Below are 19027 nucleotides of genomic sequence, written 5' to 3' on the forward strand. Positions count from 1 at the left end.
GAGACAGACGGTGTCTGTTCCATTGGACCAGAGGCCTACCGGCCCTTTGCTCCAGCGGGGAGCTCAGCAGCTCTCTGCGTGGACGCCCTCGCAAAGATCACTCAGACAAAGGCCGTCGAGTCTCTGCTGGTAGGATGCAGAGAAACGCCAGACTCTTATGGAGAGTTGCCTCCAGCAAGTTCTTCCTGGCTTGGCCACTTCCCAGCCACGCAGCCTTGGGTCTCCTCCTTAGGGACATGGGGACCGTCACAGCACCTCGGTCAGAAGGTCACTGTGAGGATTAAGGAGCTTCATTAGCTAAGTGAAGGACTTGGCCTGGAAGCCCACACACGGAAAGGACTTCACTCTGCGTCAGGTAACCCCCCGACGGCCCTGTTAGGTAAGCCAGGGGTCGCAGACTGGACGCCCGCACGTCTGTGTTGTGTGGTAGGAGGCACAGGGTTGCTAAATAACTTAGAGCTGGATGCAGCTTATTTCAAGCATATGATTCAATGACATTTTAGGAAATTTACTGAGTTGGGTAACCATCGCCATGACCCAGTTTCGGAATATTTTTGTCATCCCATTTACTGTTAATCCCCATTCCACCCCTCGCCCTGGGCAACCACTAATCTACTTTCTGTCTCTGTAGATTTACCTTTCTTGGGGGCATTTCGTATAAGTGGAATCATACAGTATGTGGTCTCTTATTAAAACAATTCGGTGATCATATTGTCCATAATCTCTTTTGACACATGTGTGGATAACCACAGAGAGAGGGATCATTTTGTGATAACGGGATCATATCATACAAACAATTTCTTTTAACCACGGACTTTTAAAATGGGCAGGTCTACAGACACACACACACACCACACACGTATGCACGCTGCAGCAAACCTTTCCAGCCCTCAGGGAGTCAGTGTTAATAACCTACCTGATCTTCGATGCTTTCTCCACACACATATGATCATAAACACACCTGCATGAAGACATGTGTATGTATTTTTTTTAAACACACACAAAGAGGGGTTTTTCTGCCTTAGTTTGTTTTGGTAGCCGTCGGGTCACATCACACATTATACACGTTTCTGCCCCGTCCCCCCCACCCCTCATCTTGCGGGGCCTCGCGAGCACCCGCACCTGGTGGGCACTTGGGAAATGAAGCTAGTCCAGCGTGGGGTGTGAAGGGACCGCAGGTGCGGAGGAGGCTGGTCTGCCACGTGTCTGGTGTTAGGTTAGTAGGAGTCCTAACGTGTCAGTGGAGAGCCCCTCGGACGTTGGCATCTGTGTGTGGATGAATGTTCAAGACACAAAAGAGCAACAGCCCAGAGAAGGGCGAAGATTTGCCCATCGGGAGCCTGGGGACAATACCAGGAGGGCAACGACGTAACAGGGACTAGCCCTTCCAACAACCACGGAGCTGTCGCAGAGCAGCTCCTTCACTCGTCCACCCACACTCGGACCTCCTTGAAGTCCACGTGAGCCAGCGGTCGACGACGCGGCCTGGCTTAACGTGCTGAGCACGTGGTCCATGAAGCAGCGGTGTCTTAGGTTCAATGACATAATGGCGTTTCCCGCCACCACATAATGATTTGTTCAACAGAGGTGAACTGGCCATTTTCTCGGTAGCCATTCCAGCGGTGGAGGGAGCAGACAGAGCAGACAGATAAGCGTGTGACAGGTGGCGACGGGGCGGGGGGGGGGGGCCCGAGGAGCTGCGGCAGGCGCTGTGCTGGGGCGTGGCCTGGGGGAAAGGGCAACCCTGGGCAGGCTGGTCGCCAAGGGAATTCCTGACTGCCAAAACCTGCTGTTGACTGTGTGTCCCTGACGTTCGCAGACAGTACCCTGTCCACCCCCTCATCCGAGCCTGCTGGCACCAGGGCACCCCACCCCGTGCTCCCTGGGTGGCCCTACCCTGGTCTGCAGCCCTGCGAGGGCTTTCCCAGAAGCTCCTCAAGGCCCCGCCCACGACAGGGTTGCAGAGACTCAAAGCACCATTAATGAAAGCTCGCTTACTGAATTTCCAGTGCAGCCTGTCTGACCCCCAGGGCATGGTTCCAGCTAATGGATCCCAGCGCAGAGCTAAAAATACCGTCTGTGGGCAACCTCCGGGGCCCTGCTCCCCCCGTGACCAGAGGAGTCTGTGTCTGCTCCAGTACGCGGAGGGCGCTCTCCCACAAGCAACAGTCTTGCTTTCCCCTGTGCTCTGGCTCCCATCGGCACAGAACTTTCTCCCTGCTGAATTTATTATTGACGCCACAAGCTCCGAGTCCGTGACAAAGCTAAGTTCTTTAGTAACAGCCTGAAGTTTTTTTTTTTTCATCTAAGTGAAGCACAGTCAGTTACAACGTGTCCATTTCTGGTGCTCAGCGCAGTGTCCCCGTCGTGCACATACAGATATCCGTGTTCATATTCTTTTTCATTAAAGGTTATTACAAGATACTGAATGTAGTTCCCTGTGAAATTTGTTTTTTCAATCTGTTTTTATATATAGTGGCTAACATTTGCAAATCTCAAACTCCCAAATTTATCCCTTCCCACCCCCTCCCCCCCCCAGTAACCACGAGATGGAAGTGCTTAAAGAGTCCATGAGATAGATGACCACTGTGAGTGGTACCCGAGCCCACCCCACCCAAGCAGGAAGGGAGGCAAACTTTTTTGTTTTTCCCAAGGAAGGGAGAGAGTTCCTCATTGGGGCTTCTCATCTCCAGCAGGCTGTGGAAGAAAGGCTGAAAGGTCTTCGTCCTCAAGAGCCATTTGGTTCTAAGGATGAAAAAGTCAAAAGAGTGCTGGCCATCGGGCTAGGCTGCGTGACGCTGCCCAGCCATGTCCCTTTCTGGGCCGGTGGTCTCCAGCATAAAGCGAGGAAGTTCTTTCCATGAGTTTCTCCCAGCGCCAGAGTTCCCTCCAGCTGGGATGCAAAATGCAGTTTAAATAGCGTGTGTAAGAGCTTGCCCTCTGCCACAGACAAGTTCTTATGGAAGCCTCAGTTTCATTTACTTGCAAAATAAGCACCAACCTCGTGAGACTGTTGGGAATTTTAACATAGTTACAGACGTATAGCGCACAGGACGATGCGTTCAGTCATTTCTTATTACTCAGGTGGTCCTAGAGCAAGTCTTCCTCCCAGGGCTGATGGCGCCCTCACCCTGAGAACCTTTGGCAGTGTTTGGAGGCATTTTGGGTTGTCACACTGAGAGCGAGAGGGCGCTACTGGCCACACCGGTGGCTGGTGGTTGCCCTGCTGGACGCACAGGTGTGGGACATTTTTCACTATCACAGAAAGTGCTTTGGGAAACAGAGACCCAGAGCCTTCAAGTGGCAGGGACTGAGGCAAGCATTCGTTCCTGGAAGAGGCTGATAGGCAGAAATTAATGCCTGAGACTGACCAAGGAAGAGCAGGTTGTCCTGACCCTCTGTCTTAAGCTACCAAGGAGACCATGTCCTAATAAAAGACTTTTTGCAAAAGATAAGACCGTTTATTCACGAGTCAGATTTCACTTGAGCCAAGAGAGGCTCCGCCTGCATTTGCTTGACTAGGAACAGGGGTTTTGAAGCCCCGGGGATCCTGCAGCTGGGAGCGCATGGCCCTTGCGCTGGAGAAGAGGTTCTGGGCAGCTCCATGAAGCACAGGGTGCAGGGGTCCAGATTGGAGTCACATATCTGACTTGCTTTGGGGGAGATTTCAACTGGAAAACAGTTCTCCTCCTGTGTTAGGTTTTTTCTCCCACCAGATACTAAGGTTTCTGCCCCCTTTGACCCCTCTGTGAAATCCATCTGAGAACCAGGATTTGGTCTCCAGCAGCTCCGTGCGCCAGCCTCCCAGGGCCCCATCATACTTTTATCAAGGATGGGGCAGCAGTTGAATGACTCCCAAGTGGCTTAATAAGTACGGGGCGAAACTGTCTTATAAACGAAAAGTCTCGGACGGCGTAGGTTTCAGGCACAGGGGGACGGGGAAGTCGGCTTCTCTGCATCTCTGCCTTTGACTCTCTAGACGTGGCCCCTGGAGGCCAGAGGTCCTCCACTTCCCGGGTTCAAGTCCAGCAGAAATGAGGCGCTACTTTCAGTCAGAAATCCTGGGACTTCCTGTCACTGGGCAGTCACGTGGCTCCCTGGGCCGCGCCCTGTGGCCTGGGCAGCGCGACGTGTTCCGAGTACAGCCCGCCGGGTAGCTGAGGTCAAGACCTACTGAATGACATGGAATGGGCATGAAGATATGGGGAGGTTCCCCAGAAAATACTTCGTTTTTTTTTAACCGTATGAATGACATTGGGTGGCAAAAATGACAAATGTCCACTGCATCTGGGCTGGAAATCAGTTCACTTACTCCCAGTTTACTGCAGCTTTTTCCACGACCCTCGACTTCTGAGCTCTCAGAGGGTCACTGTTCACCTTGTGGTGTCAGCTAAATGACAATGGTGCCTTTTGACATGTGCCCCATCTTGACCTTCCTGCTGAGAGGCCGAGGGAGAGAGATGCATGCAGATGGTCTGGGCTGGCCCAGCGGGATGTGCCCCTTATATCTGAGAGCATGATTTTGGTTAACAGACAGTGTGACTCAAACTGAATTAAGAAAAAAGGAAAGGGGGGACAGTTTTTTGGCTCCTTTTTCTGCACTGTAAGCACTTTCAGGAACAGCTCGATCCAGGAGCTCAAATGAAGTAATTGATCAGTACTTTATTTGTGGCTCTTTGCCTCTTGGTTCAGTATCCTCTGTGCTGACTGAAATCTCAGGCAAGTTGTGCTGTTCCACGGTGGCTGCAAGTGACAACAACACCGTATCTTTATGTGTCACATTCCAGCAAAAAAAAAAGCAAGTAACTTTTGTCTAGTCTTGCCTGTAAAATTCCTGAGTTTCCCTCCAACTGGACCAGCTTAAGTGATGTGTTCGCCCCCGAGGATCCCTGTGGCCTGAGAGACGAGAAGCTCTGATTGGCTTAGATCATGGTCACATGACCCTGCTTTTGAGGCTCGGGGCAGAGTTGCGCTCAGACCTTAGACTGACGGAGGTGGGGAGGGGAGAATCCCCAGATGCACCCAAGGCTGAGGCTATAGGAAGAGGACCGGGTGCCTGGAGTGGGGGCTCCTCTCCTCCCAGCCCCTGACTCTTTGCCACCCACCCTGTCCCACAACACACACACGCAATGGTCAGTGTGTCAGGAGATGGGCAAGTTGTCCAGCTCAACTGAGATAGTCTTTACAGAGCAGGTGCTGTAACAGAACATTAAGTCATACATCTTAAATAGAGACACTTTGATAGGTCAAAGATATCCCCATTAAGTTGTTTTTAAAAATCAAAGAAAGTTTTTTTTCTTCAAAAAAGACCACGTTGCTTCTACATGTTCCTTTTAGCAGGATATGCTGAGAGGCTGAAGTCAGGGCTCTGCTCTTACATGGTTATTGGGCGTAGTTACAGGAGACAAACTTTTCAAAAGAGAAGGAGAGAAATACAGTTTGATAAGATGTTTGTCTGTTAGTGTCTGGGGACGGCAGGAGGTCACAGAGAGAAAGAAGGCTTGATCACAGACTTCAAGAACTTTCTTTTTAATTCATTAATTTTAATTCAAAAGTGGAAGAACTGAGATGACGTCCCACTGATTAAATTGGCAACAATTTTTTAAATTTTTTATTTTATTTATTTAATCATTATTTTGTAATGGAGGTGTCGGGGATTGAACCCTGGACCTTGTGCATGCTGAGCATGCGCTCCACCGCTGAGCTGTACCCTCCCCCACCAGCCAGTGATATTTTTTAAGGGAGCATTTCTGGAGCTGGACAACTGCTTTCAGATCCAAGTCCAACTCCCACTAGCTGTGTGACCTTGGACAAGTGAGCCAACCTCTCTGTGCCTCAGTTTCCTCCTCTGTAAAATGGTTTGCATGAGGACCAAGGGAGTCGGTACCTGTGTACTCTCTGAACCGAATCTGGCAGACAGCAGGTGCTTAATACATGCTAGATCTTCTTATCCTCCTGGAACCTCCTTCCCCTAAATCTCTCAGGCCACCACCTTCCCGATAGGTAGGATCCATTTAAATGTTACCTTCTCTTCCCGTTTTCTTGATTTCCTTTTTCCCCCGGCATTTATTGCCCACGGGGTCATCTCCTTGTCAACTCGTTACCACGTATCCCCACATTTCCAAAACGCAACGTCTCGAGACAAGGTGTGTCTCCCTCCTGTATCACCAGTGCCTGGAAGAAAGGCTTGTTAACCAACAGTAACACAGGAAGTATTTGTGGAAAGAACCCTCATTTGGTAGATGAGGAATGGGAGACAGAGCAGTGAGGGCTCAGCCACGACTCCAATGCAAGCCGGGCTCCTGGGCACACATTCGGAGCCTCCAGCGAGGAAATGCGCCTTCCTCTGGGCCTGAGCGCCCTGGCGAGGGTCCTGCTGTCCTGTCGGCCCACATGGGCCAGGCCCCCACCACCACGGCCTACTCCCGGGTGGACCCGAGCCTGGAGCCGAGAACCACACAGCAGCCCTTTGCATTGTCAGCCGGAGAAAGTGTGATTTATCACAGCACAGATTTCTGCCCGGATGCTTGGATCCCGTTTGGCCGTCCTCAGCGAGGGGCAAGAAGTCAAGGGGGGGGGTGGTGCCCGGACACCATCTCAGAAATACTGCCTTCCGTTCCTTTTCCCTTTTCTTCCCATCCAGAGATGTCAGAAAAGTGGCTGCCGTGCACTTTAGTAATGAAGGAGCTGCTGAAACAGCAGCAGGCCTCCTGCAAACGGAAGACTTTCCCTCCGGCAGCTGCGGGGGGAGGGCAGGTTGTGGGTAAGATGCTAGATGAGCCAAAGTTCTGGGGGAGAACAGCAGGCCGAGAAAAGAGAAGGGTCCTCACAGCGCAAAGCTGGAGCCGGGCGGAAGTCCCCACCCCCGGGATGGGAAGCTCTGATGCAGAGAATTCCCGAAACCACTGGCCCTTCCCAGCCCTGGGAGCAGGGCTCTCCCGATCTGGCTCTCCTCCAACACTTCAGTGGCCTCTCCACTGACTAAGGAAGGGAGAAAGAGGACAGGAGAGAGGGAGAATGAGTGGGGAGGAGGGACGAAGAAATAGGAAAGCTCCTGAGAGCTTTCACCCTCAGCAATTAGCAGAATCTCTGTCAGTTCTGCTGCGTAACAAGTGACCCCAACATTCCATTGTTTAAAGCAGTAACCAGTTCCTTCTGCTGATGCATTTTCAGGCCGTCTGCTGGTCTGCAGGCTCAGCTCGGGCGGACCCCTTGCTGCAGGCTGGGCTGTGACAGGGTCCAGGTGCCCCTTTCCAGGGCTGGGCTGAGAAGCCTCAGCTCTGTGAAGTTCCTCTCAGGGCCGAGCTCACGGCAGCTGGTGGAAACACACCCCACCCCTTCAGCCTGAGCTTGGCTGCGTTCTCTTTGCCAAAGCTAGTCACGTGTCCACGTCCGTCACGGATGGGCTGTAGAGTCAGGCTGGCCACGGTAGCAAAATAGGGATGGGAATCAAAACCAACAACTCTTTTCACAAAAGGGGAAGGGAGGAGGGGAGGGATCAGTTGGGAGTGTGGGATAAACAGATCCACACTACTATGTACAAAATAGATCAACAACAAGGACTTACTGTACAGCACAGGGAACTGCTTTCAATAGCTTGTAATAACCTATCATGGAGAAGAATCTGAAAAAGTGTATGTATGTATAACTGGATGCACACATGTATATATATAACTGGATCACTATGCTGTGCACCTGAAGCTAACACAACATTGAAGATCAGCTATGCTTAAATTAAAAAAAATAAAATAAAATACAGATTCCCAGGGAGAAATTTTTAAAAATTAAACAAGTAAAAATAATGTTTTAAAAAACCCCAACAATTCATTCAGAGCAGAGCCAGTGAGCATCTTGGTTAAGAGAAGAGCTCTGGGGTTGACTGTTTTAAATTCTGACTGACTGACCACCAGCTGTGTGACCTTGGGCAAGTTACATCACCTCTCTGTGCTTTTGTTTCCTGGTTTGGAATATGTATGTGATTTTAAAAAAATGCAGCCCTGTTCACGGTGAGGATTCAGCGAAATGATTCATGTGACCTCTTAGAATGGTTCCTGGTTCCCTGCAAGCACTTGGTAAACATCTGTTGTTGTTACAAAACATGCAATGGGGGAAGGGCAGCCCTGAGTGTCCCCCGAGGGAGGGAGTAAGGAGCCAGGTGCCTGCGCACCTTTTCTTCACCCAGGGCACACGCAGTGGTTGCCTTGGCAACTCTCTGCTCTGGGGATGTTGAGACAGTTTCTGGCCATTTAGTTCTCCATTGAGAGACCCTCATGTTGTCTGCACACAAAAAATAATCTTACAGTCTCCCCAGGGCACACTCCCCAGCCGCCCCTGCAGCCTGCACGGTCCTGGAGCACCCAGCTCGGCCCCTGACGGGGCAGGGTTCATGCTCTGCATACTGCCCTTGGGAACACCGTGCAAAAATAAAAGCTAGGAGCATAATCGCAAAATAAGTAAATAAATGTGGGCGCTCAGCTGTGACGGGGGTGGGCTGGGGAAGACCAGGGAAAAAGCAGACACGGGAGGGGAGTCAGCCTTTGGCGGGTGTGGGTACCTCTGGGGCTGGCTTTCAGTACCCCCAAGGCCAGCTGCAGCACCCCCAAACCCTCCAGTCGGATCTTGTGAGGCCAGCAAGGCACCAGGGTGGGAACTGCAGGCGTTTTCATGGGCTCAGGCTGGTAACAGAATTGAATGCAGTGGTTTTTCAGTGCTGGTAACTGATTTGCTGTTTGGTTGAGTGAGACCCACGAGTCATTCATTCATTCATTTTTCAGCATACATTTCTTGAGCACCTGCTACGTGCCAGGTACCATTTTAGGCACTAGGGACGCAAATCGTTGTCACCCTAGGAGTTTAGGTTCTCGTGAGGGAGGACAAAACACATAGGTAAAAGGTGTCGTGTAGGAGATGGCAGTAAGAGACAGGAAAATAAAGCAAGAAAGAGGGCAGGAGGGCGTGGAACGTTGCGATTTTAAATACAAACGCCTGAGAAAGGATCCCTGAGAACTGACAGCTGGGTAAGGCAGAGTGTCCCAAGCTCGCACCGCTGGCACTCGGGGTCGGCTGGTTCTTTGTTGTGGGGGCCGCCCTGGGCAGTGTAAGGTGTTGAACTGCACCCCTGGCCTCTGCCGTTAGATGCTGGTTGCCCGTCTTCCAATCTTCTTTTTGTTCTGACAACCAGAAAGAGCTGCAAAGATTGTCAGGTGTCCCCTGGGGGACACAGCCGCCCCTGCTTGAGAACCACTGGATTAAAGACCTTAAGGCCACGAGGAGCGAATCATGCAGACAACTGGGGGGGTGTCTTCAGGCAGAGAGAAAGCAAGTGCAAAGGCCCTGTGGCGGGCACATGTCTGGTGTGTTCAAGGACCCGCCAGGGGCAGAGAGGAGACACGCAGGGAAGGTAACGGGCACATCGGGGGGAGCTCATCCTCATTCAAGGGTTTTGCTGGAGTTTAAAAGCGTTCTTTGATTCACAAAAAACTTTAAACGTTAGTCCCAGATTAAGAAGACTATTAACATAGTCTTATTAATTAAGAGACTATTAAGGGAGGAGGGAAATAGCTCAGTGGTAGAGCGCATGCTCAGCATGCAAGAGGTCCTGGGTTCAATCCCCAGTACCTCCATGTAAAGAAAAAAAAAAGAAAAAGAAAACGCTGGAGGTCTCCGTGTTGCATGTTCCTGAGCGAGTCACCCTCGGGCTCCCACTGGGCTGCGGCAGCGAGAGGCAGACACTGGCGAGTGGGGGGAGTCAGGCCGCACATTTTAGTCCCCAGGCCCCTTGCAGGCTGTGAGCTGGCTGCATCCTCTACCAGGGTGGGCGGGCCTCTCCGGCCGGGACAGCCCCGGCGCCCAAGCTGGGGACAGACCCCAGTCTCTGAAGGGCCCACCTTAAGCTGGTATGACCGCATTTAAACTAATTACATGTGCAAAGACTCTATTTCCAAATGAGGTCCCACTCGGAGGTCGGGGGTGGACAGGCATTTTGGAGGGTGCTGTTCGTCCCGCTGTCCCCGCCTGTCCCTGCTGTGCGTTGCCGTGTCTTGCTGGTTCCCTTGAGCCCTACCCACACCTTTGTAAAGCGCCCCTCTGGGAAGCCCTCCTCAGGTCTCGGGTCGAGCATACCCCCGGCTCCGTGCCCAGACTCGGTGTGCTCCCGCCCCTCCGGGGGGGCTCACTGGGGACGGACCAGGAGACGGAGGGCAGGGCAGCTGGAGCAAAGGGTCTGAGTCGGTCCGTGCCCCTCTCTCAGGGCCCCCACTGCCAACAGGACTGGGCGTGACCATGACCCTAAGGCTCACGTGGCAGGAAGGACGACTTCCCAGGTCACAGTCTCACACTACTACCTGCTAAGACACCACGACTGAAACAATCTGCTCAGACCCTGCACCGGCTGTCAGAAACCTGTTCTAGTCCTCACCCCTCTTCCCCACCTTGGGCAGGCGGCAGCCTCAGTGTGCCTCAGTTTTCTCATCCGAAAATGAGATCATGATTGCCATCCAGAGCTCTAGAAAGGACCGAGGGTGAGAAAGATGAGGAAGGCACGCTGCAGATACAAAACAAGGCACCGGGGTGGCGTAAGGGCATTCGATATTCTGTGTTAACAGAGCAGGCACACAAACTCAGGTGTGCAAGGAAATGGAAATCATTTTTTCTGTGTCTGAACTGAATTTCTCTTTGCAACCCTCGGTCTCCTGAGAGGCCAAACCCATACCCAGATTCTGACCTCTGAGCACATGAAGTTTGCCATGCTAATTAGAGGGCCAAGTAGAGATGCTGAGTAAGCACTTTGCTATCCGGAGGTGGGACCTGGGGAGTCATCAGCACAGAGATGGTATTTAAAGCATCAGAGCAGGGGGCAGGGCATGGCTCAGCGATAAGAGTGCGTGCTTAGCGTGCGCGAGGTCCTGGGTTCAATCCCCAGTGCCTCCATGAAGTAAATAAATAAATAAACCTAATTACCTCTCCCTCCCTGAAAACAACAAAAAGTTAATTAATTAAAAATAAAGCATTTGAGCTAAAAGACCACAATAATGAAGGGAATGTATATGGACTGACTGTCTGGGTGCCCCCCTAATTCCTGCACCGAGATTCTGAACCCCAGTGTGGCGGTGTTAGGAGGTGGGGTTTGGAGCGGGGTGATGAGGTCGTGAGGGCCGAGCTTTCAGGAATGAATTAACGCTCTTGTAAGAGGCTCCAGAGAGCTCCCTCGCGCCTTCCACCAAGTGAGGACACAGGTAGGCGCTGACGCCATCCGTGAGCCAGGGAGGGGCTCTCACCAGACCCTGGACCTGCTGGCACCTTGGTCTTGGACTTCCCAGCCTCGGGAACCGTGAGAAATGAAAGTCTGCTGCGTCAGCCTTCCCGTCTCTAGTATTCTGTGACGGCAGCCCCTGTGGACTAAGACAGGATTTATAAGATGCTATGGAGACACAGAAGAAGGGGCAGCTGCATTATTTCAAGGAGCGAGTCTCCCATCGTGGTCCCCGGACTGGAGCGTCAGCATCCAAGAACCTGTTAGACGTGCACATGGTGGGGGGCCCACCCCAGACCTGCTCAATCTGGGACTTGAGGGGCGAGCCCAACAGCCTGGGGACCCTTGACAAGCCCTCCCTGATGCTCGCTCAAGTTTGAGAGCCCATGTCTTGGGCTAAGGGGCTCCAACAAAAGTCGCATTGGATGTCAATGGTTGACCAGCTTATGCTTCCGCTTTCCCCGGAGAAAGTGGTCCCCTGCTTCTGCTCTGGGAGGGAAGTGACGCCCTCAGGAAGTTGCCAAGGCCTGAGTGACAACAGAAGACATCATCTGACCCTGTGCCGTTCAACCAGAATCCACATGGCGCCCCCCCATCCAGATTCTTGAGACCGGACATCCGTGGCTGATTCAGTGGTCACCAGGCGTTCAGAGGGGATAATTTAAATGTCAGAGTGAGCAGGAGCCAACGGGCAGCTTTCTCCATGGGCAACCCACCCACTAGGAGAGAGGGAAAAAGAAAAAAAAAGAAAAGAAAAAGAAAAAGAGAAAGATTCCCAGAAATGAAGCCCACAGACTGGAAAGATTCCGGGAGAGTTTTCGGTTCCCGGCTTGCAGACGAGCCGGCTCATTTTGTGATGCCGTGGTTCCCACCGCCGGCCACTTAGGAGATGATTAATGCATCCTGAGACTTCCCAGACATTTATGGCACCTTCTGGAATAACAGTGACAATGACTCTATCATGCACCGCGGCTTCCTACCCTCGGTGTTCCTCTTAATTATTTATATATTCTGGAGCGGCCAGGTTCCCTCCCACCAGAGCTCAGAAAGGTAATAAATGAGGAAAGTCAATGGTCTGTAAATTACAACATTGATTAAAGAAGCGATCGCTGCTATGACTCTGGCTGGGCTATTATGCTGTTGCCGGCCCAGATCCAGGACAGTGTTTACATGCTAATGACAAGTCTGGGACGGCGACTAAAATTGGTTTCCACCTTTAATCAGTATGTAAACCTTTTTAAACCACTCTTGACCATAAGCGAGGGGACGCATCCATGTCTCCCCCTCCCCACTGCTCCCTGCCACTGTCCCCAGCAGATGGAGGGAATTGTCTCAGCCCAGCCCTCGCCAGCTGCCCCTCCGAACAGAAGTGTGCATGGAAGATGGAAATTGGGCCCAGAGAAGCCATCCGCAGTTTCTGGAAGCTGGGGGAAGAGAGGGCGATCGCAGGAGTTCACTGCTCAGCATCAGATGCTATTTAACCAGGGCCGTGGACCCCCTGAAGGAGATGCCGCTCCTTCCGGCGTGTGCAGCCTGGACAGGAGACAGATACGCAAACTGGCTATTACAGCTTCGTATGGAAAGTGCTGTGGGAAGAGCACAGGTGTGACTTCATTAACTCTGAAATGTGACACGGAATTGAATGTATTTGCATTTCTACAGCAAGACTTCACTTTCTGTGTATTCTCAACGGAGTTGGTGACCCCTAAAAGGTTAGGAAACACTGCTGTAGAGCTTTCTGGAAGTTTTTAAATTAACTTCTTTTGTCTCCACTGCTCTTGGCTCCATCTTATCTCAGTCTCTCATACCTCCTCTCACCCCAAGATCTTTGTTTGGTTGTCTTGAAGCAAGAATTCCCATGAAGAAAGGGCTCTGTCCATCCAACCATCCACCCATCCATCTATTCCATCCACTCATTTACCCATCCATCCATTCAATTCATCCATTCACTCATGCACCCATTCATTCATCTACCCACCCATCCACTCACCCATCCATCCAATCATCTATCCATCCATGCATGCATGCATCCATCCATTCATTCATGTATCCATTCATTCATGCATCTGTTCATCTACCCACCCATCCACTCACCCATCCATCCATTCATCTGTCCATCCATGCATGCATCCATCCATCCATTCATTCAAGTACCCATTCATTCATGCATCTGTTCATCTACCCACCCATCCACTCACCCATCCGTCCATTCATCATCCATCCATCCATCCAGTTCATCCATCCCTCCATCCCTCCCTCCATCTATCCATCCATTCAGTTCATCCATCCCTCCATCCCTCCCTCCCTCCCTCCCTCCATCCCTCCTTCCCTCCATCCCTCCCTCCACCCCTCCCTCCCTCCCTCCCCCATCCCTCCCTCCCTCCCTCCCTCCCCCCATCCCTCCCTCCATCCAGTATCCACTCTGCCGAGTTCCTGCTTTGTGAGCAGCTGGTATGAGGAAACAGGAGATCCGAGAAGAAAAAGATGTACTCGTTGCCTTCAAGGGTTTCACAGTTTCGTGGCTGATGGTGGACACATGGGGCCAGTGTAAATTACATCCCTTAAACTTGACTATGCAAGATGGGTCATGTTGTTTCTCTAGAATCCAACTTGATTTCTCTTTCAGTTTGCAGCTCATTATGGTGGCAGAACAGGATCCCAGTCTAATTTCTAGGAGACTTAACTGCTGTCAAGGTGGTTGGGGCAGGGGCTTCTAGTCTTCAAGTTTCTGTTCACAGCTCCTAGGGGGCACCTATTATCAGTCGGAGTCCACGTGGGTCGCCTCTGATGTGGTTCCCCACCCCCCGCGCCCGCCGTGCCTGCCCAGGCACCCTCCAGCTGTTCTGTGCTGCATGACAATGTCCATGAAGCTGTGAACAGATTCATATCCCTAAGGGCTTAGACTTTGGAACACGAAATCTAGACTTTTGTTTTTATTTTCTTCGTCTTTGTGTTTTGTTTTGCTTTGTGCTCTGTCTTGTCTCTTTCCCGAGGCCACGCTCTGCTAGAACTAGGAAAAGTGAAGGGAGGAAGACGGGAAGGAAACACAGGTTGGTCATCACCAGTGCAGGGCTGCCATTCACAGGATGAACGGTAACAGTGCAAATGCATACACAGCTCTAAGGGGTTGCGGAGTCGCCTGGCCAGATCAGGCAAACAGGGAGGGAAGATGTTTCCAGGAAAAGGGAACCACATGTGCAAAGGCCTGGGTGTGGAAGAGAACCACTGGGGCTGCGTGCGATTGGAGCCGAGCTGGTAGGAACCGGGAGGGCCATGATGGAGAGGAAGGCGGCACAGACTGTGGGAGGCTGGACGGGGCGGGGCCTGCGTGTGGCTCATTTCCTGCAGGACAGACCCCTCTGACGCCCACGTCGCGTTCCCTGGGTCCGCCCACGGCTCAGGCCCAGCTCCAGGTGCAGGCTCAAGTTCGCTTGGTGAACCCGCACCAGCCCCACCTCAGGCTGCTTCTGCTGTCTATCCAGGGCCCGTGCCTCCGCCTGGAAATGCGGGGAGTTCACACGCAGGGCAGGCCTCACCCAGCGAGAGGCAGGAGAGGAGCGGGTCGGTGATACTTCTGCCTCTTATCCGGCAGGTGGACAATTCTGTAGGCTTTTCATGAGGCCCCAGAAAAGTGGAGCCCAGTAGTCACAGCAGCAAAAGGAAACAATGTGCCTTTCTGCTGCGTTTGCCTGTTCCCCTGACTCCCTCAGGCTGCTCCCGGGTCCCTGCTCCCCCAGGTCACCTCCCAGGTAAACCAACCGCGCCAAATCCTTGTCTCAGGCTCTGCAATGGGAACCTATGCTAAGCGTGCAGGCTTTGCACCCAAAAAAGGGCGAATGGCAGACAGGCAGCCACAGGGGCCTCGTGAACGTCTCCTCCGTCCTCTCTCTGTCTTGACAGGTGTCCGACCGCTGTGACTACGTCTTTGTCAACGGCAAGGAGATGAAAGGCAGGGTGGGCGTGGCGGTGAACTTCACGTACCAGCACCTGAGCGCCCCCCTGCACGTCACCGTGTGGGTGCCCAGACTGCCCCTGCAGATTGAGGTCTCGGACACAGAGCTGAGCCAGATTAAAGGCTGGAGGGTCCCCATCGTGGCCAGTAAGAGGTGAGCCATCAGAGCCACGAAAGTGACGGCTGTGGAATCTGACCTTGACGCTCAAGGAGCCAGTGCCGGGCCGGCACCTAGCAGGTGCTGCTGTCACCAGGACCATGGCAGGGTGCAGCGTGTACGTGCTGGCAGCCTGACAGCCCCTCTCTGCGGAAACCAAGGGTCAGGATAACCCGGCCAGGCAGGAAGCCTGCGGGGTGGCCAGGTCGGCATCGGGCCCAGTCCTTTGCGCCCTCCCCTGGGCTTCTAGAAGGCTGTCTCCTGAAAGGGTTTCCCCCGCCGCGAAGTCGTGGCGGTAACATGGTGGTCTAGCTCCCCCCCGCCCCGCCCCAGGGAGCTGAGTTTGTTTATTTTCTGTAAGCAAAACAGAGATTCCTTTTTCTGTGCTGGATGAATCTCTGTAAGCTTGAAAATCTCTGTGCAGATTAAATTATTGGATTAAATGTAATTGCATTTATACTGGACCATGGGGTTGCTTTTTGCTCTTAAACCAAAAACAAAAAAAGGCTCTAATTTACTCTGTGACTCCGGATTGTCACACATAGGAGCTTGGGGTCTGATTTTCCCAGCTCTGCGGCCCCCAGTTTAGTTAAATAAGAGCTGCTGCCAAGTTCCCGGCTTCCTGCCCGGACGCCTCCATCTTAAACCATCAGGACGATTTTCCTGACCGTCCCCCAGGCACCAGGGGCTCGATGTTTAAGGGGTGACTAGAGTCCACCTCCAGAAGAATAAATGGGACGGTGAAGCAGTGAAGCCATTTCTACAGGGTGAACGTTAAGGAATTTGGCCGCAATGGGGAAAACCCCCATGAATCCAGCCAATGCTTTATAGACCACTTAGTGGCCAGGATATGGGTTTTTTCCATGTCCCTGAGGAGGGCAGACCTGGCACTGAACGGCTTCAAATCCAAGCTCCGCTGCTTTGTAGCTTTGAGAGTTTGGGCAAACTCCCCAACCCCTCTGCCTCAGTTTCCTCGTCTGGACATGAGAAGAATTACAGCTTTGCCTCACGGTGTTATGAGATTAAAAGGGTGCATCCCCACAGAGCGCAGAGTGGGGCACCTCACAAGCATTGTACAGCTCTGTCCAATAGAACTTTCTGCAATGGTGGAATGTTCTAGAACCACGGTGTCCAACATGGTCGCCACTTGCACACGTGGTTAGGGAGCCGTTGGGGTGTAGCCTGTGCGACGGAGACCTTTAACGTTCTGATTTATTGACTTTTTTCTACTTAAATTAAATTGGAAATAGCCACATGTGGTTCTCAGCAACTCAGTGGACGGTGAGGACTTTGGAAATGTTAGCTTTTACACCTTTTGTCTTCAAGAGGGGGGTGTTTAGCTCTCGTGCTTCTCGGTAGTAGAGCAGGAACCCCCGTGTGGCCCTGAGTCTGGTGTGCTGCCTCTCGGAGGCTGAGGTGGGGCACCGCCTTGTGACTGGGCAGTATCTGGGAGTCCATCCCCTGGTCTGAGAACCCCCTCTTTCCCACCAGGCCCGCGCGGGACAGCGAGGACGAAGACGAGGGGGAGCAGCGGGGCCGGGGCTGTGCCCTCCAGTACCAGCACGCCACCGTGCGGGTCCTCACCCAGTTCGTGTCTGAGGGCGCCGGCCCGTGGGGCCAGCCGAGCCACCTGCTCGGTCCTGACTGGCAGTTCGACATCACCCACCTGGTCGCGGACTTCATGACGCTGGCGGAGCCCCACGTGGCCACACTCCAGGACAGCAGGATCCTGATCGGGCGGGAGGTTGGGATGACGACCATCCAGGTAGGAGGCCGGAGCCGGGAACCCCCGCCCACCCGTCACCGAGCGCGGTGCCCGGCACTGGGGTGGGGGCTGGCGAGACGGGCGGGTCCTCGGGGCCAGTTCCTTGTCCTTGTGATGGCATCTGGGGACACCGGGATGTGAACGTGGACTCGCCCTCTGAGCCCCAGCCTCCCTCCAGATAGACTGGGAAGGTGGTGGCTGCAGCCCTCAGCACCCCAAATGACCCCCTTCTCCCCCAGCTGCTGCTTCCGCTGTTCCCAGCACCCCCACCCGCCCCATCCTGCCTCCGAACCTCCACTCCCGGTGCACACGGCTCAGCGCCGCCTCCACCCTCCCAGGAAGAACCCTCCCTGCTCTCGGCGCTGCTCCCGCCAGTGGCCCAGGAAAATGCACCCCTTCTCCCTTCCCTCCCTTCCTTCCTGAGGTCCGTCTGTCATCCTGCCCTGTATCCACTCAGCCGGCCCCCTTCAAAATCCTACTGCCTCTTTTTCTCAAGGGAACGTGTAGGACGGTAGGAATTTCGGACAGACAACAAGGCTTGGAGGGGCCTTTTATTCAGCCCGTGCAGTCCCACCATACTGACTCCACCTTTGGGAGTGTCCTCCTGGGTCCTTACACAACGATGACTGATACACTTTACCATCTCACCTGGACACCTCGCAGCCAACGTCTGGTTTCTGAGATGAGGCGGAGAGTAGCGTTGGCAGAGGATCCGTTGTGCTGGGGGCCGGAGCGGAGAGCAGGCTGTTGATAATTCAGTTCCCCTCAGCCGGTTCCGTAATTCACTCAGAATGTGACTCGGGCTGCACAAAGTCAGTCTGCGTGCAAACCCTCACGCGTCCCGTGAACAGGACTGCCGCGTACAGTTAACCAGGTTGTGCACTAGACAAGGGTGCTCAGCTAAATGTGGAGGGTCATTTCCTTTCAAAGACAGCATGGGTTTGAATCTTTAATTTTCCAAGAAAGAGAGAGCTAACGTGTCCTGGGGGAGAGGGGAGTTTCTCTGAGTCTCACAAGGGCGCCGTGCGGGCTGGTGTACACGGTGAAGTGGGTGTATGGCTCCTTCACGCTGTGCTCTGGACCCTGTTTGGGGTGGAGCAAGCATTGCCAGGGAAGGTCCCAACACCTGGAAGCAGGTGTGACTGATCCATCTCGCGTCCTGCCAACTCTGCAGGTGTTGTCCCCGCTGTCTGACTCCATCCTGGCCGAGAAGACGGTGACTGTGCTGGATGACAGGGTATCGGTGACAGACCTGGCCGTCCAGCTCGTGGCCGGGCTTTCCGTCACCCTCCACCCCGGCGCGGAGAACAGCAAGGCCGTCACGGCAGTGGCCACCGCGGAGGAGCTGCTGCGGGCCCCCAGACAGGTAGGGGCCCAGATGCTGGAGTTTCGAGGGGAGGAAGGCGGGTTGCTGTGCCTGATTCAGCAAGAAGGGCCGGAGGTGGGAGGGACAGGGGCAGGGTACCCACGTTCCAAAGCAGAGCGGTGCAAGCTGTGTAAAACCCACGTGGCCACGTGGTCCCAGCAGTGGGGTTTGTGCTGAGCTGGACGAATGGTCCCCAGAGCACAAGGTGGGTAAATCATCCACGTAACTAATTGTCACAAACCCAGCAGCTTAAAACAACATCTGGAATTCACCAGCGGCTCTGTGGGGTCGGGGGGCCGAGGTGCGCTCAGTTGGCCTCCGGAGCATCAGCCGACCAGGCTGTCCTCGGGATGCTCAGGGGAGGAATCGGCTTCCACGCTCCCTCGCGTGGTTGGCGGAATCCAGCTCTGTGCAGTTGAAGGCCGAGGGGTCCGCGTCCCCGCCAGCTGCTGGCCGGGAGCCTCTCTCAGCCCCCTTCTCACTGCCCGCACCCGCCATCATCTTCGGAACCAGCCGCGATACGTGGCATCCTTGTC

General features: G+C 53.5%; 1 protein-coding gene across 2 annotated transcripts in view; it reads left to right on the forward strand.

Moving 5' to 3' along the window:
* The window catches only part of TMEM132C (transmembrane protein 132C), a 307474-nt gene that overhangs the window by 285257 nt on the left and 3190 nt on the right, over nucleotides 1-19027 (forward strand). For both annotated transcript variants that reach the window (XM_072953679.1, XM_072953680.1), the window contains 3 exons: nucleotides 15152-15357; nucleotides 16852-17125; nucleotides 18300-18491. In XM_072953679.1, coding sequence (XP_072809780.1) covers nucleotides 15152-15357; nucleotides 16852-17125; nucleotides 18300-18491 — 672 coding nt within the window. The remainder of the gene's footprint in view (nucleotides 1-15151; nucleotides 15358-16851; nucleotides 17126-18299; nucleotides 18492-19027) is intronic.

The sequence above is a fragment of the Vicugna pacos genome, chromosome 32 (genome assembly GCF_048564905.1).
Source record: "Vicugna pacos chromosome 32, VicPac4, whole genome shotgun sequence".
In the NCBI taxonomy this organism is placed as follows: Eukaryota; Metazoa; Chordata; class Mammalia; order Artiodactyla; family Camelidae; genus Vicugna; species Vicugna pacos.